Below are 20,898 nucleotides of genomic sequence, written 5' to 3'. Positions count from 1 at the left end.
CTCTACCTCCATGAGATGTTTGACCTTTTTATACGGTCCAACACGCAATGAGAAACCACCATGTCAGGAACCCAAGGGATAAGGCGGTGACTGGACTGTGGGGTATGGCGCGGTCCCTCTCTCTCGCTGTCCGCCTTTCCCCCCCCAGTCCCGTGCCCGTCCCCGAAAAGAAGCTCCCCTTCAGGGGCTGGCTCGCTTCCGCTCAATGGGCCAACTGTTACGGAGTCTCGGAGTATCCTTCGGCCATTTTCATGGAACCCTTCTTGCTCTCTCTCTCACTCTCACGACTCCGTCCAACGCCCTCGACACGGACCTTTCTTTCTTCTGACTTCATTTTTGTATCGTCCTTTTGCTGTTCCATTTCTATCCCGTTCTTTTAGATCATGAGTGCATGAGCTGTTGCCGTTAGACTAAACTGTCTTTCGACCACTGATTACGGAGTAGATCTGCCCTCTTTTTTTTTTGAATTGCCTGCATCTTAGCCCTGCCTCCTGTTCACGCACCCTCCCCGCCTCGTCCCTTTCCTCCTCCACCCATTGGAGATACTGGAACTCTCGATATCGACACGCCCACAGCACCGGACTCGTCTTGGGCCAGCTCGTGAATCGCTTGCGCCGTCAGAGAAGCCACTGCTGTTGCTGTTGCTCATCCCGACGAGACCCACACCATGGCGCACATTTATGAGGTAGGGACTCGGGCCTGGCAGCCCGACCCTACTGAGGGATGGGTGGCCTCCGAGGTGAAGGAGAAGCTAGTCGACGGCGACAAGGTTCGACTGCTGTTTGAACTGGAGAATGGAGAGGTACGTCACCCCGCGCCCCCAGGTGAAAGTGAGGCCAGGAGGAGACAAACACCCAAAGGCAACCCAATCACTTCATCTTCTAAAGAGGACCGACCACTCATCACCCATATGCAACGCAATAGACCAAGACCGTCGAGACCACTCAGGCCGAACTCCAGGTGGACAACAATCCTAACCTGCCGCCCTTGATGAACCCGGCCATGTTGGAAGCGAGCGAAGACTTGACCAATTTGTCCCATTTGAACGAACCTGCAGGTCGGTCACTCACCTCTGTGATGTATTCCGGAGCAACAGAGAGCTGTCACAAGAATCTCGGTGTCAACTGACAGACCTTCCCCTTGCACAGTCTTGCAGGCCATCAAGCTACGCTATGCGCAAAAGGAGATCTACACATATAGTGGTATCGTGTTGATCGCGACCAACCCTTTTGCGCGGGTGGACTCCCTCTACGTGCCTCAGATGGTTCAGGTGTATGCGGGGAAACAGCGCGCTTCTCAGGCCCCTCACCTGTTCGCCATTGCAGAGGAGGCTTTCGCGTAAGGAATCGCCCCTTGGCAAACAGATCGCATCTGTATCAAAAACACATAAGGCGCGCATTTATGCTGACTGTCGTCCGGACCAACTCTAGTGATATGCTTCGGGATGGCAAAAACCAAACAATCGTGGTTTCCGGTGAGTCAGGAGCCGGAAAGACCGTCAGCGCCAAATACATCATGCGTTACTTTGCAACTCGAGAGTCTGCCGATCAGCCAGGCAAGTACACCACAAGCCGTGCAGATGCTACCACGGAGACCGAGGAACAGATTCTGGCAACCAACCCTGTCATGGAAGCGTTCGGCAACGCCAAGACCACTCGCAACGACAACTCGTCTCGATTCGGTAAATACATCGAGATCATGTTCGACGACCAGGCAAATATCATTGGCGCGAAGATCCGGACATACCTTCTGGAGCGATCTCGACTGGTGTTCCAGCCTCTCAAGGAGCGCAACTACCACGTTTTCTACCAGCTCGTGGCGGGTGCCACTGATGAGGAAAGACAGGATCTGGGCCTGTTACCTGTGGAGGAGTTTGAGTATCTCAACCAGGGTGGCACACCCATCATCGATGGCGTCGATGACAAGGCCGAGTTTGATGCGACGCGCAAGTCCTTGACGACCATTGGTGTCACACAAGCTCAGCAGAAGGAGATCTTCCGGATCCTGGCGGCTCTGTTGCACCTGGGTAATGTGAAGATCACAGCAACTCGCACAGACTCTACACTGTCCTCTTCTGAGCCGGCCCTCGTGCGCGCCTGTGAAATGCTGGGCATCGATGCCAATGAGTTTGCCAAGTGGATTGTCAAGAAGCAGCTGATCACCCGAGGAGAAAAGATCACCTCCAACCTAACCCAGCAGCAGGCCGTTGTGGTCCGTGACTCAGTCGCCAAGTACATCTACTCCAGCCTCTTTGACTGGCTCGTAGACACCATCAACCAAGGACTGGCCAAGGAGGAGGTTGTGGAACGTGTCAAGACCTTCATCGGTGTTCTCGATATCTACGGTTTCGAGCATTTCGCCAAGAACTCCTTTGAGCAGTTCTGTATCAATTACGCCAATGAGAAATTACAACAGGAGTTCAATCAGCACGTCTTCAAGCTGGAACAGGAGGAGTACGTGCGGGAAGAGATTGACTGGAAGTTTATTGATTTCTCCGACAACCAACCGTGCATTGATTTGATCGAGGCCAAGCTGGGAATTTTGGCTCTGTTGGACGAAGAATCTCGACTGCCGATGGGATCGGACGAACAATTTGTCACCAAGCTGCACCATCACTTCGCAGCGGACAAGCAAAAGTTCTACAAAAAGCCCCGCTTCGGAAAGTCTGCTTTCACTGTCTGTCACTACGCCGTGGATGTCACTTATGAGTCGGATGGCTTCATTGAGAAGAATCGTGATACTGTTCCCGACGAACACCTCGAGGTTCTGCGCAACTCGTCCAACAGCTTCATCAAGGAGATTCTGGACACGGCGGCAGCGGTGCGCGAGAAGGACACGGCGGCAGTGGCCTCCAAGGCTGTGGCTTCAGCAGCACCAGGCCGTCGAATCGGTGTTGCTGTGAACCGGAAACCCACCTTGGGTGGTATCTTCAAGTCCTCCTTGATCGAATTGATGAATACGATCAACTCAACGGACGTGCACTACATCCGTTGTATCAAGCCTAACGAGGCCAAGGAGGCTTGGAAATTCGAGGGTCCCATGGTGCTCAGCCAGCTGCGGGCTTGTGGTGTCTTGGAGACGGTCCGCATCAGTACGGCTGGTTACCCGACTCGATGGACTTATGAGGAGTTTGCAATCCGCTACTACATGTTGTGTCACTCCTCGCAATGGACGTCTGAAATCCGAGACATGTGTCACGCCATCTTGCGCAAGGCTCTCGGCGACGCAAATCATCAGAAGCAGGACAAGTACCAGCTGGGTCTGACCAAGATCTTCTTCCGGGCCGGTATGCTGGCCTTCTTGGAGAACCTGCGCACCTCGCGATTGAACGAGTGTGCAATCATGATTCAGAAGAACTTGCGTTGCAAGTACTACCGTCGCCGATACTTGGAAGCTCGCGAATCCATTCTCACCACCCAAGCTTTCATTCGTGGATTCCTTGCTCGCCAAACTGCTCATGAGATTCGACGAAACAAGGCCGCCACGACCATCCAGCGAGTCTGGCGTGGATCGAAGGAGAGGAAGCACTACAACTTCATCCGAAAGAACATCATCCTTTCTCAGTCGGTGATGAAAGGTTTCCTTTGCCGACGCAACATCATGGAGACGATTAATGGCAACGCGGCCAAGGTAATTCAGCGCGCATTCCGCTCTTGGCGCCAAATCCGGGCGTGGCGCCAATACCGCCACCAGGTTACTATTGTGCAAAACCTGTGGAGAGGTATTCAAGCGCGTAAGGCGTACAAGGGTCTGCGTGAAGAGGCTCGCGATCTCAAGCAGATTTCTTACAAGCTTGAGAACAAGGTCGTTGAGCTTACTCAGATGGTTCAGTCCATGAAATTGGAGAACAAGTCTCTTGCCTCGCAACTGGAAAACTATGAGACTCAATTGAAGTCATGGCGTGCTCGACATAACGCGCTCGAGGCACGTGCCAAGGAACTTCAGGCTGAAGCCAACCAGGCTGGTATCACAGCCGCTCGCTTAGAAGCCGTAGAGGAGGAGTTGAGTAAGGTGAGCCAGGTGTCGGCAGAGTACCAAGCGAGCATCAAGCGCATGCAGGAGGAAGAGCGGGTCGGCCGCGAGAACCTGCGTCTTGCCACCGAAGAATTGGAGAAACTCAAACTCGCCAATACCGAAGCCGAGCAAGAGAGGAATGGATTGAAGCAACGAGTCGTGGAACTGGAAGAAGAGCTAGAGGTGGCCAAGCGGTCAGTGCCCCTGAACGGCGCTCACGCAGATGCTCTCAATGGCAATGCGGCCCAAGCGGCCCCCAGTGGGTTGATCAACCTCGTGTCGTCCAAGAAGCCCAAGCCTCAGCGACGCAGCGCGGGCGCAGAGAAGGTTGGCACCGTGGACCGCTTCAGCGGGGCGTACAATCCTCGACCGGTTTCAATGGCCATCACCGGATACAACGGGGCTCGCGCGGTGACGGCCTTTTCCCCGGGTCTGGACTCGGTGGAAGCGGAACTGGAACAGTTGTTGTCCGAAGAGGACGATCTCAACGACGAGGTGACCATGGGATTGATTCGTAACTTGAAGATTCCCTTGCCCAGCTCCAATCCACCGCCGACGGAGAAAGAGGTACTTTTCCCCGCGTATCTTATCAACCTTGTGACTTCTGAGATGTGGAACAACGGCTTTGTGAAAGAGTCCGAGCGATTCTTGGCCAATGTCATGCAATCCATCCAGCAAGAGGTTATGGAGCACGAGGGTGAGGATGCGATCAACCCGGGTGCTTTCTGGCTTTCCAACGTGCACGAAATGCTTTCCTTTGTCTTCCTGGCCGAAGATTGGTACGAGGCTCAAAAGACGGACAATTACGAGTATGATCGACTACTGGAGATTGTCAAGCACGATTTGGAAAGTCTTGAGTTCAACATCTACCACACGTGGATGAAGGTGTTGAAGAAGAAGCTGTACAAGATGATTGTTCCTGCGATTATCGAGTCGCAGTCTCTTCCTGGTTTCGTCACGAGCGAGACCAACCGTTTCCTTGGAAAGCTGTTACCGTCCAACAACAGCCCGGCTTACAGTATGGACAACCTGCTGAGCTTATTGAATGCGGCGTACCGGGCAATGAAGGCCTTCTATGTTGAAGACGCCATTATCTTGCAGACCGTCACTGAGTTGTTGAAGTTGGTTGGGGTCACTGCATTTAACGATCTGCTCATGCGACGAAACTTTTTGTCGTGGAAGCGTGGTCTGCAGATCAATTACAACATTACTCGGATTGAGGAGTGGTGTAAGAGCCACGATATGCCCGAGGGAACCTTGCAATTGGAGCACTTGATGGTATGTTGAACCCTATTTTTTCCCCCTTTTGTCAACAGGACAGACAACTCTTGTTCCGCAAATGTTTGCCCTTTTGTGTGCGGCCTGGTTCATCTTCGTTATCATGACTAACTTTGTATTATAGCAAGCCACCAAGCTGCTTCAGTTGAAGAAGGCCACTTTGAATGACATTGAAATCATTCAAGACATCTGCTGGATGTAAGTGATTCACTCCTTGATTTTGACAGTATAAAGCGGCCGCAAGCTTCTTGACTGACCCACCCCGCGCTGTGCAGGCTTTCTCCCAATCAAATTCAGAAGCTCCTGAACCAATATCTCGTGGCCGACTATGAACAGCCCATCAACGGCGAGATTATGAAGGCCGTTGCCTCTCGTGTCACGGAGAAGAGTGACGTTCTCCTTTTGACTCCCGTAGACTTGGAGGATAGTGGACCCTATGAGATCGCCGAGCCCCGTGTGATTACTGCCTTGGAGACTTATACTCCATCATGTAAGTGTCGTCTCGACCTTCTTCCACCCCCTTTCAACAACACCGGATTCTCTAGTATCCTCTCTCGACGTTCTCCCTTCTTTACCCACAAATCGCTAACCACACTTGTCTTTGTTTCAGGGCTCCAAACACCACGTCTGAAGCGTCTCGCCGAGATTGTCTCCGCGCAGGCCATCGCACAACAAGACAAACTCGCAATCGAAAATGGGGTCATGGAAGAGTAACAGGGACGCAGGTTGTTCATTGTAAATTAGACATGTCTTCTTCTTTCTTTTTTCTTTCGTTCGATCTTGATCTTTGAAAGATGATTCCTGTCAGCTACGGATTAACGACCAGTTGCGAGATTTCGCATCTCTTGTTTTTGTGTTTTTGTTTTCTCACCCCTTGATTCATCCTCCATCACCTCTGCATGATGTCTTTGAATGGAGTCATCTTCTTCTGCCAGTTCAGCTCGTTTTTGAGCTTTGCGACCAGTATGGAACCTGTTCGTTGGAGATACCTTGATGAACACTTTCTTTGTCCATCATCATTGTATGATGTGATCAAGCGTTGCGATGTGAAATATGATCTGATGATGCCTCTTCTTCCTTTTATTTCTGGGCTCACACTTGATCGAATGGATCTCGCACACGACAATGTAGTGCAGCATATAGACCTCCCATAGTCTTTAGAATGCTGAAAATCTAGCAGCACGTCCCTCAAGACATACAAAACCCCCGTTCCTGCTTGACATGATCTAAAGCCTCCCCAGACACCGGGCGGTGGAGGTGGAGTATGCGGGAAAGGAACGAATTACCAACCTCAATTGGATCCCAACCTTATCAATCCAACATAACTACTTCTTTTACTTCCCTTGCAGCTCTTCAACTCTTTGAATCCCTTCTTCTCGCCTCGACACAGGACCAGACAAGACCCTCCCCCCACCCCCTTCACGAACCGTCCACCATGCCCCTCACAAAGCTCAACTTCATCACCGGAAACAAAAACAAACTCGCCGAAGTGCGAGCCATCCTCGGCAACGTCATCGAAGTGGACAATCAAGCCGTCGATGTCCCCGAGATCCAAGGCAGCATCGAAGAGATTGCAAAGGAGAAGGCGAGACGGGCCGCCGAAGCAGTAAGTAGTCTTGAGCGACAAATGACATTGTTTGAGATTGTATAAATCTACAGGATGAAGAAGAGAGAGAGACTAACGCATCGCCAGATCAACGGCCCCGCTTTGACGGAGGACACGGCGCTTGAATTCGATGCGTTGAAGGGATTACCCGGGCCTTATATGTAAGTGAAGAGAATTTCTTCAGCGCCTGTTCAGGGCTACTATCTTCCTCTTCTGTACAGTGCTATACGCCCGTGGAAGTGGGCAGAGATCAGTGTCCATGCATGGATTCCAAGCTCCAACTAACGCGTATCCAACCGCTTACCTAGCAAAACATTCATGGAGTCCCTCGGCCACGAAGGTCTGAATAAGATGCTCGATGGGTTTGAGGACCGCAGTGCTCAGGCGGTTTGCACTTTCGCATTTTGTCGGGGTCCGGGTGAGGAGCCGTTGATTTTCCAGGGTAGAACGGCGGTATGTATTGAATGTTTCTTTTTGGGAATTTGCTGCTTAAAAATATATGAGGGGTTGTTGGGTCGGGTCGGGGACTGTTTGAGAATACGTTTGTTGGCTAATGGTTACTTGTAGGGAACTATTGTTCGACCTCGAGGTCCGACCAATTTCGGTATGTGGCTGACTGGCTTTTTCCCCCTTCTTGAATCCTGGTACATGTTGAAGTGCTCTCAAAAAGTCCATCAACAGTGATGATGACGATGACGATGACGGTCATGGACTCGGCAAGTGCCAAGCGCGTGACTAACCCTTCACTGCGCAGGCTGGGATCCCATCTTCGAGTACGAGGGCCAGACATATGCCGAGATGGACAAAGAAGCAAAGGTGAGCTCCCACGGCAGACTAGACAAAGTCCTCAGATAGACACCGGATATTGCTCACCCATCTTTCCAGAACAAAATCTCCCACCGGTACAAGGCACTCGTCAAGCTCCAGCAATGGTTGGCAGAGGGTCAGCACTGAGCTGAGCAGGCAGCAGTCAGCGCTGGACTGGCCTAGTTCGCGTGGACTCGGAAGAGGAACAGCGACATCGAGAAGAAAAATTTGGGTATATACATAGATCTCTTGGGTAGGCCAACAATAAACAAGGATTCAATGTCGCAAATCCACTCCAGCTTGATATCCAATGCGCAAGGAATGACATGAACATGGTGAGAAAACACACCCACCTGAGTAGATTTTGACACGCGCTTTTTTTTTACCACGATGCAGTAGATATCACTCTTCATCACCCTCCGCATGCTCCTTTTTCCAATTCTCGATCCATTCGGCGATCCGCGCACAATTACTATCGACATCGCCGTCCTTTTCACTGTTCAATTCGACGACAATTTCCTCATCGTATGCTTCGCGTGCTTCTTCTAGCAGAACGCCGAAGATTTCTGCGTCGAGGTTCTCTTGGAGTTTTTCCTCGTGATATCCTCTGCGAAAGATGGGAAAAAGTATACGTGTTAGAATGAGTGGAGCGATATACGGATAACCATCCAAAGACAGACCACAGCGCAGTCAATAACAAGACCAGGAGATCTTCAGACATACCTTGAGCTTAATCGATCATATAGCAAGGACGTCTCGGGACACCGCACAACAACAACCAGATCAATCCATGACTTGGGGAACAGATCGCAGGCATGCCAATCAATCAGGTAGCCACCTTGGAGCACTTCGTCTTCGATCGCGTCGAGCAGCTAAACAAGAGAAAAGAAGAGAAGATGTTAGCGCAAGAAAAAAGAAATGTGGCAAAGGAACGAGTTCGACATTGACAAAAAGCCGCAGTGGCCAGTACGAAGCTTGCCCGGCTTTGCGCGCGCACGACCACGACCACGACCACGACCACGACCACGACCACGTCTCTCTATACCCCTTCGTGATTGCGCGCATCGCATAGCCTGAAAGATGACCATGGCGATGACAGCAACGGTAGCAGCGACATCGATAACGACCGCGGAAGCCAGCGCATCGCAACCGGAGCTCAAAGCGAAGCAAAACAACCATCCATACCTTATCCTCATCAACGACCCAACTCTTGCGCTCCTCATCATATTCATCAAAACAGTCGCGCTCCTTGGCGATCTGGTTCACGCTCAAGTGTTTTAGCCCGGTGTCCTGGGCAAGTTGTTCGCAGTGGACGGTTTTACCGACGCCGGGGGTGCCGGTGATGATGATGTTGGGCGAGGTGCGCATTGTTTTGAATTGGCGCGTGGTTTGGTTTGCGGGACAAATGTGGACGTGTAAATAGCGAGTTCAAAGTGGACAGGTCGGGGAAGGAAGATATAAGATAAAGGAAGGGGGAGAGAGAGCGAATCCTCGTATATAGATCGAGTGTGATGAATTTCTAGATTGCGATGCTTTTCCCCGCGGATGGGAAATTATTTCGGATTATGTTTCGGCCGGGCCGCTTTATCTCTTATCGGTGGGTGGGGTATATTCTGATCGATGCGCTTCATAACTTCATTGTGGGGGGGCAATTGACTGATCTAGTGCTAGTTGGTATATTTGCAGCGATAGACAGTCTGGAGTATGATACGTAGTATTATTCATGGTGGATCTGGTAGTTGCAGCCGCGCAATGTCGGACTTACAAAGCGCGCTGGCTTATAGTCGTATCATCCGAAAGAGACAAGCACCAGTTGATATGGTTTCTAGTTTACTCAAGGGTGGTGATCAAGCGAGTGAAAAGAAGTCCTCTGGTACAACTTGTATCACACGGCAGTTCAATGCCTGAGCTCTGCAGCTCCTCAAGCTTCGAGCCTCTGTAATGTACATCGAGTTCGTTAGGTGCATCAATCAAACATGTCGGTGTCATCAAACATACTGTACGTTTACGTGACTAAGGTGATTCTTCATTTCGATCTCGCCTTGTCCGTCGTATCTTCCGGCACTGGGATCAATCTAACAAACAAGGATGAGCGACAATTCACACCGAGCATTCTCTCCTAGGTATGAACTTACTTTAAAATCTCAAACAGCTTGTATTTATGCAAGTACTTGTTTCCTCGGCGATACGCTTTGAGTAAACGAGATGCATTGACAGATTTCAATGAATTTGACGAGGCACCTATTAGGCGTTGGACGGCCGGAGAAGTCTTGAACATGGGGTCAAATACGAGTAAGTTCGCAGTCCCGTCGTCTCGAATCTCGAATCCAACAATGGTCATTGAGTGGCCTGACAATGGGGGGAAATTAGCATTCACCCAAGTCCGGAGAGGAGAGATTTCGCTCGTTCCGACAGACTGATCTTACCGTCGTGCTGAAAATATATGGGTGGCAGATCGGTCTGGAAGACCTTGATTGACTCGTCGTCAACAGGGCAGGCAGCACGGAAATAATTGGCAATTTCCATGTACAGTTGATCGTGGGCGGGTATTGTCTCGCTCGAAGCGATACTGCTGGCATCACATCTGTATGATCACACACATTCAAGATCAGTATCTTTGTCTTTGCTGAAAAAGCTTGAAGGAGAACACCTACGGAATTCCGAGGCTCTGGAATAGAGCTTGCGCCTAGATAGTTGCACCGGCATGTCAGCCAATGTCGCTTTCTGTCAACGGACGCCTTGCTCTTTCATCTTCGTTTCCACTCACTTCTGGAGTCCCAATGAACTTTCTTGTTCCCTTGATGCCACCCGTCTCCGTTCTCCCGGTACTGTTGAAGCCCATATCCCATGCTTGTTCAATCATGTCCTGCAGGTCAAGTATTGAGGGGATGCCATGAGGAAAATGTGAATGGCCATAAGCTTGTGTTTTTGTGATATACGACACCAGCATCTGGATGTTTCGATAGCCGCAGAACCCACCCTCGCGGGAGAGTTTGCAGATATGCCGCACCTTGGTATTGCACAGAAACGCACGCTGACAGGTTGCATCTTGCTCGCAGAGCTTCGCAATGATTGGAATGAGTTTGTCGGTCTCATTCTCCACGGTGGTCTGCCGTGCGAGTTTGCCATCGGAGGTGATGTGAGTCTGCTTCGAAGTTCGACCGCCCTTTTCAAGCATGTGTTTGAGCCATGAGGGCATTTTCTTTTCATGGGCATGAGGGCCCAGTTCCGCGCGCTGTAGGAGAGTGTTAATTCCTATTGTGCGTGAGAGCATGCAGCGACGAAAGAATGTGAGAAGAGAAGAGAAGAGAAGAGAAGAGAAGAGAAGAGAAGAGAAGAAAAATGACTCACTCCAAGTCTTATTGCACCGTCTTCTCCTCGGATGCGTGGCGGACTTTTGGCTCTGGTAGGTTTGGCGACATTATGGCTTCGGGCCATATTCCGCCCCGAGCCACGCTTGCCCCCTTCTAAAGCTCCCTGGAGATCCAGTTGGTCTTCATGTTTAAGTGGCATATCATACATATCAGAATTCGCAGAGTCATCCGCGACCACAGGGATGGAATCCGCATCAGCATCTTCAAAAGCAATCCCTTCTGCAAGGTGAAGATCCAAATGGGTGGACAACTCAGCAGTGGTGACTGTCTCGCCGCAACCATGCGGACAGTCAACATATTTCTCTGCTGGGTCTTCAGATAGTGCTCGCGGTAGAGGAGAGCGCGAGCGTGATCCCATATCTTCCCATGCATTCAGTTCTGAAGAATGCAATGGTGTTTGCCAGTCGCCATTCTCTGGGTGGCAATGGTCAATGTGCATTTGCAGAAAGCTGGCGTCCGTGTCGGAGAATGAACAGAAGGGACATGATAATGTTTGGGGTTGATTCATGGTCTCGGCGTCTGGAAGTCGTCGTACCGTTCCAATATAAGTCGTTTCTTGAAGCGCTGTGCAAGACGAACCCAACGGGCACGTAGGCGTGTGCTATTAGGTTGAAGCGGCCCGCTTGGTTGGTGAAGTCTGAGAATCGGAGAATCGGGATGTTACGCAAGCGTTGAAACAATGTTACCCGGTTGACTACAAACGTCGTCGACCAAGTCGCTGCCCTGGTATTCTTCTCGCAATATTTGCACTGGCGATCACACGCCAGTATACTTGGAGATGTGGCCGTGGTGATCGGGAGTGTATTTTCGGGTCTCTCCCACTGATCGGTGCCTGAAAAGTAGTAGTGTGGCAGGAGGCCAAGACCCACATGAGAACCGTAAGTGAAGTACCTCTCCGGGACTCGTTGTACTGTCGCTCAGAGCCTCAGAGTCACCACCGAGGCCGATATTGAACCAGACTGACCGGCGGCCTGTCAGTCACGGGTACAGGCTAGCCAAGTACACAATCTACACATCAGGACAGCGTTTCTCAGCTGCTGAGAGTGACAAGTACTAGTAGTAGTACCACGATATATGATTCTTACTGAGTCCTGACTCGACCATTCAGGTATGACTCAGTCTTTCTCCGTAACCTGGGATGCCAGTGTATGGGAATGTGAGACAGGACGTACTCTACTTATCCCAGCTCTGTGAGATGAGGACTCGTCTTTGCTCGACATTCAGACAAAGGACCTTCGAGCCTCGAACGCATGGGTTTTATGATAGTCCAAAATTAGAGTTCGAAGAGGCATGGACTCTGTACGACTCGAACAAGCGCTTGATTTGATCTCAATCAAGGTACAGCAAAGTCTTTTTCTGGATATATGGCTGGTACACAGAATCGTCCAGACGCAGATGCTTCGAGAGAGTCCACCAGTGCAATCAAACACAATGGAACATTGAGGCAAGGGAATCTCTCAGATCGCGAAGTCCGGCGTGTTTCCAAGTCTCCAGCAGGACTCGTATCTAGCGCCGTGGAGTGTGACTGGACTAGCTGAACTGGCCACCAGTTTGATGCGAAGGTGGTCTTGATGGATCATTGTGCTGATTGACTGTCGCAGATTGTGGAGGCCCCATAACTTGAACCCACCTCATCCCTCGTACTCAATAGTGCCATGGACCAGGCAATTCTTCGCATAGTGAGGGATTATCCTAACCAGCTGCAGGAGACATAGTCAAGGACACTCATGCCGAAGATATTCGGTTCACGGGCTCTTAGTTGCTACGATTTGGTAGATCCTTGTGACGGCTCATACATAATGTGATAGACAGCGTTGATCTCAGCCAGCCACCAGCCAGCTTCATTTGCCCGTCGATCCTACCCTTGTGCTGGGGCGAGTTGGTAATGTCAAGTCAGTGATTCTCCAGAGTCGGTGTGCTCGTATCAAAAGGAGTGATTGACAGAAGATGCATCTGGAGATGTTTATTTGATTGCGGCGGGATGGAAACAGTATTGGTCTCAGGGTGTTCAAGTTCGTCTTCTCTGGGTGACCATCATGTGAGCTGTACACTATCTAGTTAGGTATCTACCATCTAGTACTTCGTTTCTTCTCAACTTCCGTCCATGGCTTTGACAGGTCTTTGGCACCGTGTTAGAATCGCAAGGCGAGCTCCCGGATGTAGGCCAATATGACATGAGCCATGTTACACATAGCCTGCTACATATGCAGCAGCCACCAGCTGTACACTGCACGACTGTGATCCATGTCGGTCGACAGCCTTGTACTGCTTGACATTTGTGCATCCCCAAGTCTTTTGTTTGGCCGCATCGAGGCGCGTACAGATGGTTGTACTACGTAGATATGCAGGAAGAAGTCGGTGAGAGAAGGATCGTCCATGGGTTCAAGATGGTGGTCCATCCGCCGTCAACCCCATCCCGCACGATGGAGCCGATGCGTCATCTCTGCCCGTGTCTTTCTCCCGGTGCTTACCACGCTTGATTTTGCTCACTTTGCATTCCGGGTTGCTGCTTATCGAACGGGCCGATTGCGTGATTGTCCGCGTTGATGGCCATTGGACAATTCCTCGTGGCGGTGACGCGATGGCGGGGTACCCTCCGACTTCGCGAGGCGGTTCTGCCGGCAGTATGGGGCGGAGAGTCCTGGAAATGACCGAACTCGAGACCGAGAGATCATAAAAAAGTTGAGTCACCGCAGCCAAAGAGGGCCCGCAGTAAAAAAGAAGCCCAGCGCCGCAGCCGGCCCACTACTCCGCTTTCGCTTTCCCCTCCCCCAAGTCTCTTTTCTTTCTTTGATTGTTTGACTCATTTGGCTTTCATTCTTGAGACCGTTGATTTTCTTCTTGCGCAAGAGTTCCCCCGTTGAGCGACCGTTTCTGGCAATGAATTTTTCACAATCCAACGGCGTGGCCAATGGTGCCAATGGTGCCAATGGTGCCGTACACAGCAACTGGGTTGTACAAAAATTTGGAGGTACCAGTGTCGGCAAGTTTGCCAGAAACATCATCGAGCAGGTGATTCAGTATGTTGACCGATCAATCCTCACACCCCTTCCAATACGCAATGGCCCATATCTATGTGAGAAAGTTGCGTGAAGGGTATGGCGAACGGGACATCTCGAGTCATGCAGCTAACCGATCGATCTTCCATTGTGAACCAGACCAAGCCTGGTCGACAACAGAGTTGCTGTAGTATGCTCCGCCAGAAGCAGTTCCACCAAAACAGAGGGCACCACGAACCGGTGAGTCATCCCAGCCTCGGGAGGCACTTGAACTCGCACCAGGGGGTCGTTTCCCGTTCCCACGACTCTACCGACCTCTGATGCAGCCGAACTCTGTCTAACGTCCCTCTTCAATCGCTGGTCTAGGTTACTACGGGCAGCTCGAGATGCCGAGATTCCCGATTCCCAACAATATTTCACGTTTGTCGAAGCCGTTCGCTCAGAGCATATTCAGGTGGTGCAGACCGAGATCGTGTGCCCGGAACTACAGGAGCAGGTCATTGCCGACATCAACACGGAATGCGCAAAGGTGTTGAAGGTGCTCGAGGCCGCACAGACCCTGGGAGAGATCAGCGCACGATGCGTGGACAAGGTGATGAGTGCGGGCGAGAAGTTGAGCTGTCGACTCATGGCGGCCTTCTTGCAGGACCGGGGAGTCGACTCCCAATATGTGGATCTGGCGGAGGTGATCGATTTCCCCATCGGACCCAATGGCTTGGACCAGGACTTTTATAACTCCCTGGCGGCTGCTCTGGGCAAGTTGGTTGCGGAGTGTGAGCACCGAGTCCCCGTGATCACCGGATACTTTGGTACCGTCCCCGGTGGCCTGCTGGATCAGGTCGGCCGTGGCTATACCGATCTGTGTGCCGCTCTCGTCGCCGTGGGTACGCACGCCAAGGAATTGCAGGTGTGGAAGGAAGTGGATGGAATCTTCACGGCCGATCCGCGCAAGGTTCCGACAGCCCGCTTGCTGCCGACCATCACCCCGGCCGAAGCCGCCGAATTGACCTTTTACGGATCCGAGGTCATTCACCCCTTCACCATGGAGCAAGTCATCCGCGCCAAGATCCCCATCCGGATCAAGAACGTGATGAACCCCAAGAACCGCGGCACGGTGATCTTCCCGGATTCCACCGCCGAGTTGGACCGCGACACACCAGGCCACGACCCTCGTCTGTTCCGCACCCGCAGTCCCAGCTTGATGCAAAAGCCCAAGCGGCCGACGGCGGTGACCATCAAACACAAGATCCTCGTGATCAACGTCCACTCCAACAAGCGGTCCCTGTCACATGGGTTCTTTGCGGGCATCTTCTCGATTCTGGACAAGTGGCGTTTGTCGATCGACCTGATCTCGACGAGTGAAGTCCACGTCTCCATGGCGCTTCACTCGGAGTTGCCCCTGCTGAATGGAACTGGCCGTGACGATTACCAAGTCATTGATGACTCTCTCAAAGGCGCGTTGAATGACTTGACCAAATTTGGCACGGTCGATATTATTCCCGATATGGCCATTCTCAGCCTGGTCGGCAAGCAGATGAAGAATATGATCGGAGTGGCCGGACGTATGTTTACCACGTTGGGGGAGAATCATGTGAATATTGAGATGATCTCTCAAGGTAAGACACTTTTTCCTCGCCAGTCGCTTTGACATTTCGAGAATATTCATTTTCTTTCCCTTAACCCCCCCCCCCCCCCCCCTCCGGCCCTTTTCCTTTTTCTCGCCCCTTCTCCGCTCCCTTGCAAGATGCAGATGGTGGCCTCCCTTGAATGTCGAGACTCGACAGTTGACTGACGCGTGGGCCTTTGGCCTTTTTTTTTTCTTACAGGTGCCAGTGAAATCAACATCTCCTGTGTCATCGAAGAGCGTGACGCCGACCGTGCCTTGAACATCATCCATACTAGTATGTTCACTTTCCTCGAGTAGAGGACGGAGGAAGAAGAAAGAAGACGGAAAAGTATTTGACTTGTCGTTTGAGATATCCCCGACTTGTTTTGAGAATTTTTTTTGGTGGTTCGGTTGATCTCTGTGCTTCTCCCTCTTATCCTGCGCAGTACCTTTTCGATGACTTGCTTTTCCCTGATAGAGAAAAGTTCTTTATTGTGCTTTTGGTCTTGTTTTGAGTTTCGCTTTTTGCATCCATCCTGAGTGATTTTCAACGAAGATCTCGGGATGCCCACTTGAGCATGATCCTTTATTTGGCAGGCGGCTTCCTTTTCTTCTTTTTCCCCCCTATCTGTTTTTCCTTTTTTTATTGCATGTGGCGGTTCGGTGGCGTTTGCTTTTTGATCTCTGTCAGAGTGCAATTGTGTTCACTCTTTGACTCCTACTGTTTAATTAGACTTTGTGGTTTGACGAGCGAGTGTGCCGTCTCACGATGGAGACGCGGTGAGATTGAGTGGCGTGTGGCGTGTGGCGTGATGACGAACGGGGAAGGAAAGGCGAGATGCATTCCATCCATCTTGCTACATTCGTCTTTGTGCGTCTTCGCTCACTCCAGATGAAACAGGAGTATGTATCTCCAGCTTCACCGCATGATGTACATGAAATGAGAATGAAATTCAACATGAGCAATAGAAAGAGAAAGAGAAAGAGAAAAAGGAAGCGCGGCATCGATCCGGATGTCTTTTATCATCGTTTCTATGATATGATGGAAGACCGAGCATCAACAGGCACCTCAGTAGCGTAACATGTGCATCGATGGGATTAGACCCGACTCACTCTTCGAGAGTCGGGGAAGTCTATCACACGATTTCGAGTCATAGGTCGGTATATACGTAAGCAACACTGTCGATGAGGTCAATCTTGATGAGGTTGTTTCCAACTCGACTCTCAAGAACCAGGCACCAATCAATCAATATATCCAGTATGCTTGTACTATCACTTCACAGTGTATACATTATACACTGAACACTGTCAGAGAAAAGGACTTACTTTCGAGAAATGGAAATTCTACTACAGTAGTTGCAGATACGCCATAGTTATGACCGGGCAGATAAGGTTGCAGCATAACACCAACGTAGGTAGATCATCCGGACAGTGTCATTACCAGACTCGAGCTAATCGTTGCATAATCACATCTGTATATAATGACCCTAGAAGCTCTGAGATGCACGGTCTATGAACATTCTGTATATCAATTAAGTTAGGAGTGAGTACATGACTAGGTAGTAGTGCATGAGTAAGGTGAGTCTTAAACCAGTAAGTAATCCCTAACTCAGTATCCTCCATTATTCGTACCTTTTCCGCAAGAACCCCAAAAGTCCCTGCAGCTGCAGTTTATCGAATACGAGCCCCGGCCCGTCCTTTGCGTAAGATCTGGGATATGCAATTCACATGCATGCATGCACAGCATCTTGGAGCCGGGGAGGGAACAACAACTCCAACCTATGAAAAGGTGTTCTTGCTTGCGATCGGGTAGGCTAGCTAGTCGACTCGCCAGTAACTTCAGTCCGGGAGTCCTGACCCGTGTGAACACCAGTGCTGTTATATCTTGGGACTTGGATTTGTACCTTCACTTTAAACCTTGCCTTGATAGATCGATACAGTGTGTACCTTTACCCCGGTGAGCCGGTCCTGCCCAGCCACGGTCCTTGGTGGCAAGGTACTTCTAAGCAATACATGTACATTGTACAGAGTACAGACTACAGTGAAAAGCGAACACTGTACAGTAACGCAGTAGATTCTCTTCCTGCCACAACCCTCGCCTAAGCTTAAGTGCTGTCGAATCGTAGATAGCCCTTAGGAACAGTGCCGAGTGTCCAGTGCGTACTACGTAAGGTAGTACATAGTAGTCATACGCTCCACAGCCTCCATTCCAATAGCCGTACATCCCCGTCCGTTTTTTGTTTCAGTCCAGTCCGAGCCTGGACGCGGGCGGGGCAGACGTCTACACGGACATGCACGGTTGATCTTCCGCGGGTTAGTGGTGCAGTAGTCCAGTACTGCTCGACCTACAGTAGTACCTTGGCCGTGAAAGTAATATTTTACCAGCGAGTACTGTACATTCCTCCTCCTTATCCAGATTGTCGGGATCCAAAAAAAAAAAAAAAAAAAAAAAAAAAAAAAAGCGGGAGTGACTGCGCTGGGCTTAGTTGTTGTGAGTTTTATTCACGGATCTTGAGATCGTCAGGTCCTCGTTGCATGGGGTATATATAGTTACATAGCTGTTTGATTTTCTGAATGTGTTCTTCATGTGTGGATTAGTAGGTACTTAACAGGCTAGGACTAGATATCGGCACCCCGAGCAGCGACATTTATAATGGACAGACGTGTAAGGTCTTGACCGTCTTTAAGACCTTGTAGACTGGGCTCCGTCCACGCTAGGTACATTCCACATCTAATTTATCACGCTCACTTTATAGTGTATAACATGAAACTGTATGATATCTAGTATGTACTTTAAGATATAATGATCATGCTTTATGCTATATACCGTAGGATGAAGGTTCGACTCCTCCCGTCCCAGATCCCGAGTCCCGAATGCCGAATCCAAAAACGCGGTCATTTGTCTCTCTCCCTTACACTTACAGTAGAAGACCCTGTAGAACCACAATAGAGTCTCCTATGGAATTGTGTACTGTGTGAAACTAAACTAGAGTCTCACGGGCTCTGACCAGTCGCGACTCGCCACACCCTATTCCCAATGTTGAATGTGCACTGTCCTATCCCCATCGACCTGGGGAATTAGTCAAGACCTAAGCCTAGCGCAGTCAGGCTTAGGTCCATGGGGCTCTCGTGTGCCGGAGGAGGGATAGAAACTAGAAAGGGCGAGCGGCGAGCAGTGAGCCATGACTCTCGACCCTCGAGCAAGGGATGGGGAAGGGGGTTTCCGCCTTTTTACTGTTCCGTCTGCATTTTACGCCCATTTTTACCTTTTTGCTTACATTCTCGGGATATGCAGTACTCGTGTACGTGGTCTAGGAAAAGGGGCAAGGAGGGAAGGATGGAAAGGCTGGGCTGGGCGAGGCTGAGAGAGGAGGTGGATAGTGGATGATGGAGAGAGTTAGTCTATGAATATAAGGATGGGGTAAATGTTGCTCCTTTGTGGAGGCAAGGGTACCAAGGTATAGGACCACAGTCTAACTTGGAAGATTGCAGACTGCAGACCATGGAGTACGAAAGACTGACTGAGATTGGAGGATGAGGGAGAGTCAGTATCTAGGGCACCTGGGACAGACGGGGGGAGATGGTAGATCGAATAGTGGATGGTAGATACTAGATGGTAGATACTAGATGGTAGATACTAGATGGTAGATACCAGATGGTAGATACTAGATGGTAGATACTAGATGGTAGATACTAGATGGTAGAAAGTAAATACTAAATACTGAATACTACCTCTCTACAACAAATGTGCCAGATCTCGACAATCGATACGGTACCTGTGTACCATGAAATGATAAGAAGCTGAACCTCTCATGATTCGAGCTCGGACATTACGGACTGGCTTGAGTCGGCAGTCTCTCTGATAGGAGTTAGGACCAGTACAGTAATCCTAGTCAGAAGGTTCCTTGATCATAGACGGAAAATGTTGACCCGTCTAGAACTTAGAAGCAATCGCTCATTACGCAAGTTACTACTTAGTACTTACTACTTAGTACTTACTACTTAGTACTTACTACTTACTACTTAGTACTTACTACTTAGTACTTACTACTTAGTACTTACTACTTAGTACTTACTACTTAGTACTTACTACCTACTTGGTCTTACACTCTTAACGTACCCAAATTGATAAAATGATCAATTGATAAAATGATCAATTGATAAAATGATCACTTGATAAAATGATCACTTGATAAAATGATCAATTGATAAGAATAGAAATCTCAATTCTGGAAGTAATCTCCCGCAAATCAAGGCTCCAGAGAATGGCAGAGATCGGAAACCATCGAACCGGGAAAAACCCAACAGACATGCGCAACGGGACACGGGCGCCTGAGACAGCGAGAGAGACCGAGACTGCAAAGGCAGAGTCACAAGGGTTCTAAGTCCTGGATGGGATCCAAAAACTCACCACAGTGGCAAGTTCGCACACTCGGTGGTGCGCGGGACGTGGACGCCGGACGGACATGAAAAACTGGGAGATCTGTGACATGGATGATGTCATTGATGTTGAATCCCGGCAGATGTGGGGGGGGGGGGGTTGCGGCGGGACTGGAGCTGGAGCTGGAGCTGGAGCTGATGGGGTCTGGCCTTGGGAGGTTGGAAGCTTCCAGTACTACCGGTACCACACTCTTGCTGTAGAGTCTTCCAGGCTAATTCATGCCACCGTTGATGAAGGCCGGGAGGGGATGGTGATTCGGCCGTCGGACAACGTGTTACATGGCGTTGATCGCTATACTCCTACAGTTGTCTCTCAGCCACGACAATCCGGGATAAAAAGCAATCTCATGCATGGGGATGATCCCCGATCGACTGGATGGAACAAGTACCCGCAGGACTTGTGCGCAATACCTGCTACTGAGCGCGACCTTGTACAATGGTTGGATCAAGAGAGTGGGATAGTGCGGGACTGTCTTGATTACTACTACTTCAGCTGCTAGTCTTCTACTCTTCTAGTACGATTCACTGAAGTTCTAGTAATCAGTATCCACTGTCCACGACCTCCATACCAACTTAGAGTTTATCCAAGCCCAGAACCCGGTTTGAGGAACCCCTCTCAGTTCTCGAGAGTCTCCAGTCCCGACTTGGCTGGTCCGAGATTTTTCCAACGGGCAGAGAGTAGAGCAGAGAGTAGAGCAGAGAGTAGAGCAGAGAGTAGAGCAGAGACTAGAGCAGAGAGTAGAGCAGAGAGTAAAGGACCATATCGGCATATCC

At 50.3% G+C, this 20,898-nt stretch overlaps 5 protein-coding genes across 5 annotated transcripts; 3 read left to right on the top strand and 2 right to left on the bottom strand.

Moving 5' to 3' along the window:
- Nucleotides 1-667: 667 nt before the first annotated feature.
- On the top strand, nucleotides 668-6,006 carry N7539_009483 (type V myosin; the record flags this gene model as incomplete). The annotated part of the gene is made up of 6 exons (XM_056939078.1): nucleotides 668-802; nucleotides 925-1,057; nucleotides 1,149-1,338; nucleotides 1,431-5,292; nucleotides 5,417-5,490; nucleotides 5,568-6,006. 6 exons carry the CDS (start codon nucleotides 668-670, stop codon nucleotides 6,004-6,006), a joined length of 4,833 nt encoding a protein of 1,610 aa, XP_056785800.1.
- Nucleotides 6,007-6,727: 721 nt separating this feature from the next.
- On the top strand, nucleotides 6,728-7,852 carry N7539_009482 (non-canonical purine NTP pyrophosphatase; the record flags this gene model as incomplete). The annotated part of the gene is made up of 6 exons (XM_056939077.1): nucleotides 6,728-6,898; nucleotides 6,986-7,059; nucleotides 7,207-7,351; nucleotides 7,466-7,502; nucleotides 7,653-7,714; nucleotides 7,784-7,852. The coding sequence occupies 6 exons, from the start codon at nucleotides 6,728-6,730 to the stop codon at nucleotides 7,850-7,852; spliced, it is 558 nt and encodes a 185-aa protein (XP_056785799.1).
- Nucleotides 7,853-8,107: 255 nt separating this feature from the next.
- On the bottom strand, nucleotides 8,108-9,073 carry N7539_009481 (nucleoside triphosphates FAP7; the record flags this gene model as incomplete). The annotated part of the gene is made up of 3 exons (XM_056939076.1): nucleotides 8,108-8,312; nucleotides 8,429-8,577; nucleotides 8,891-9,073. The coding sequence occupies 3 exons, from the start codon at nucleotides 9,071-9,073 to the stop codon at nucleotides 8,108-8,110; spliced, it is 537 nt and encodes a 178-aa protein (XP_056785798.1).
- A 658-nt stretch (nucleotides 9,074-9,731) lies between these two features.
- N7539_009480 (C78 family peptidase) lies at nucleotides 9,732-11,587 on the bottom strand (the record flags this gene model as incomplete). The annotated part of the gene is made up of 6 exons (XM_056939075.1): nucleotides 9,732-9,780; nucleotides 9,841-10,054; nucleotides 10,132-10,289; nucleotides 10,360-10,391; nucleotides 10,473-10,940; nucleotides 11,057-11,587. The coding sequence occupies 6 exons, from the start codon at nucleotides 11,585-11,587 to the stop codon at nucleotides 9,732-9,734; spliced, it is 1,452 nt and encodes a 483-aa protein (XP_056785797.1).
- A 2,372-nt stretch (nucleotides 11,588-13,959) lies between these two features.
- On the top strand, nucleotides 13,960-16,002 carry N7539_009479 (aspartate kinase; the record flags this gene model as incomplete). The annotated part of the gene is made up of 4 exons (XM_056939074.1): nucleotides 13,960-14,099; nucleotides 14,238-14,318; nucleotides 14,361-15,694; nucleotides 15,905-16,002. The coding sequence occupies 4 exons, from the start codon at nucleotides 13,960-13,962 to the stop codon at nucleotides 16,000-16,002; spliced, it is 1,653 nt and encodes a 550-aa protein (XP_056785796.1).
- Nucleotides 16,003-20,898: the final 4,896 nt, after the last annotated feature.

This window comes from Penicillium diatomitis (genome assembly GCF_028827545.1).
Source record: "Penicillium diatomitis strain IBT 30728 chromosome Unknown utg000017l_segment0_segment0, whole genome shotgun sequence".
Classification (NCBI taxonomy): Eukaryota; Fungi; Ascomycota; class Eurotiomycetes; order Eurotiales; family Aspergillaceae; genus Penicillium; species Penicillium diatomitis.
Note: the sequence above shows the minus strand (reverse complement) of the source record. Positions and strands in the feature narration are given on the sequence as shown.